At 43.6% G+C, this 807-nt stretch overlaps 1 protein-coding gene across 10 annotated transcripts in view; it reads right to left on the reverse strand.

Annotated features, from left to right (window-relative positions):
• CCDC171 (coiled-coil domain containing 171) overlaps positions 1 to 807 on the reverse strand; it is a 165,807-nt gene that overhangs the window by 44,068 nt on the left and 120,932 nt on the right. For all 10 annotated transcript variants that reach the window (XM_035895589.1, XM_035895600.1, XM_035895592.1 and 7 more), the window contains one exon: positions 89 to 220. In XM_035895589.1, the coding sequence (XP_035751482.1) occupies positions 89 to 220 (132 nt within the window). The remainder of the gene's footprint in view (positions 1 to 88; positions 221 to 807) is intronic.

Here is an 807-nt window from a genome sequence, read left to right on the forward strand (position 1 = left end):
CAGTCTTATTGTTTTTTTGTCCGCAAAAGCAACAAAAAAAAAAAAAAAAAAAAGGAAAAAAAGAAACGGGATTATTTTAGACTCTAACCTGAAATGCTACAACCTCTGGCCTGCCCCTCAGCCCTTCCACTGCAATGGTCTCTAGGTGCAGTTTGGGTAGCTGCAGGGTGAAGTCATTCCTGGTTGCCGCAGTCCGTGACAGCAAGGTCTGATCTCTGACCTAAAGGGAAAAAAACAGCATCAATGGTAATTCCCCTTCAGACACATTAACTGGGATGAACTGGGTCCCCTTGAGCCCACTGAGTGGACTTGCATTGATCGCTGGACCTGAAATCCATGAATAAATTTAGGACTAATTGATTTTTCGTTGCAAATAAATCTCTAATTCAGAGTGCTGGGAGAGAATGTTAAGAAGAAAAAGCATCTTCCCCTGGTCTGAAATGAGAAGGAAAGAGGAGATGCTAAGGGCTCACAGGCGCACCTGGTGTAGACATTTCACAGATCTGTGTCCCCTGCAAAAACCCCATAATAAAAGGAAAAGCAATCGTACTTTTGACTCAAACGAACATCAGCTGTGAAATTAAAAAAGTTCGTGTGATCATGCAAACAAGAAGCTGGCACGGGAGTTCTGTCTACCACAGGGAGATGGTATCAGTCCTCAGCAATATGGTTCATTTAATATCAATTCCGTTAAACGCCAGATTAAAAGGAATAACCCTCGCACAAAGCAAAATAAACCAACCTGTAGCTCAGCAATTAACAGGAGGGGCTGTTAAACGGGCTGCGAGGTTGCTTACAGCGGCCCCG

Source organism: Egretta garzetta, unplaced genomic scaffold (genome assembly GCF_000687185.1).
Source record: "Egretta garzetta isolate BGI_Z169 unplaced genomic scaffold, ASM68718v1 scaffold175, whole genome shotgun sequence".
Classification (NCBI taxonomy): domain Eukaryota; kingdom Metazoa; phylum Chordata; class Aves; order Pelecaniformes; family Ardeidae; genus Egretta; species Egretta garzetta.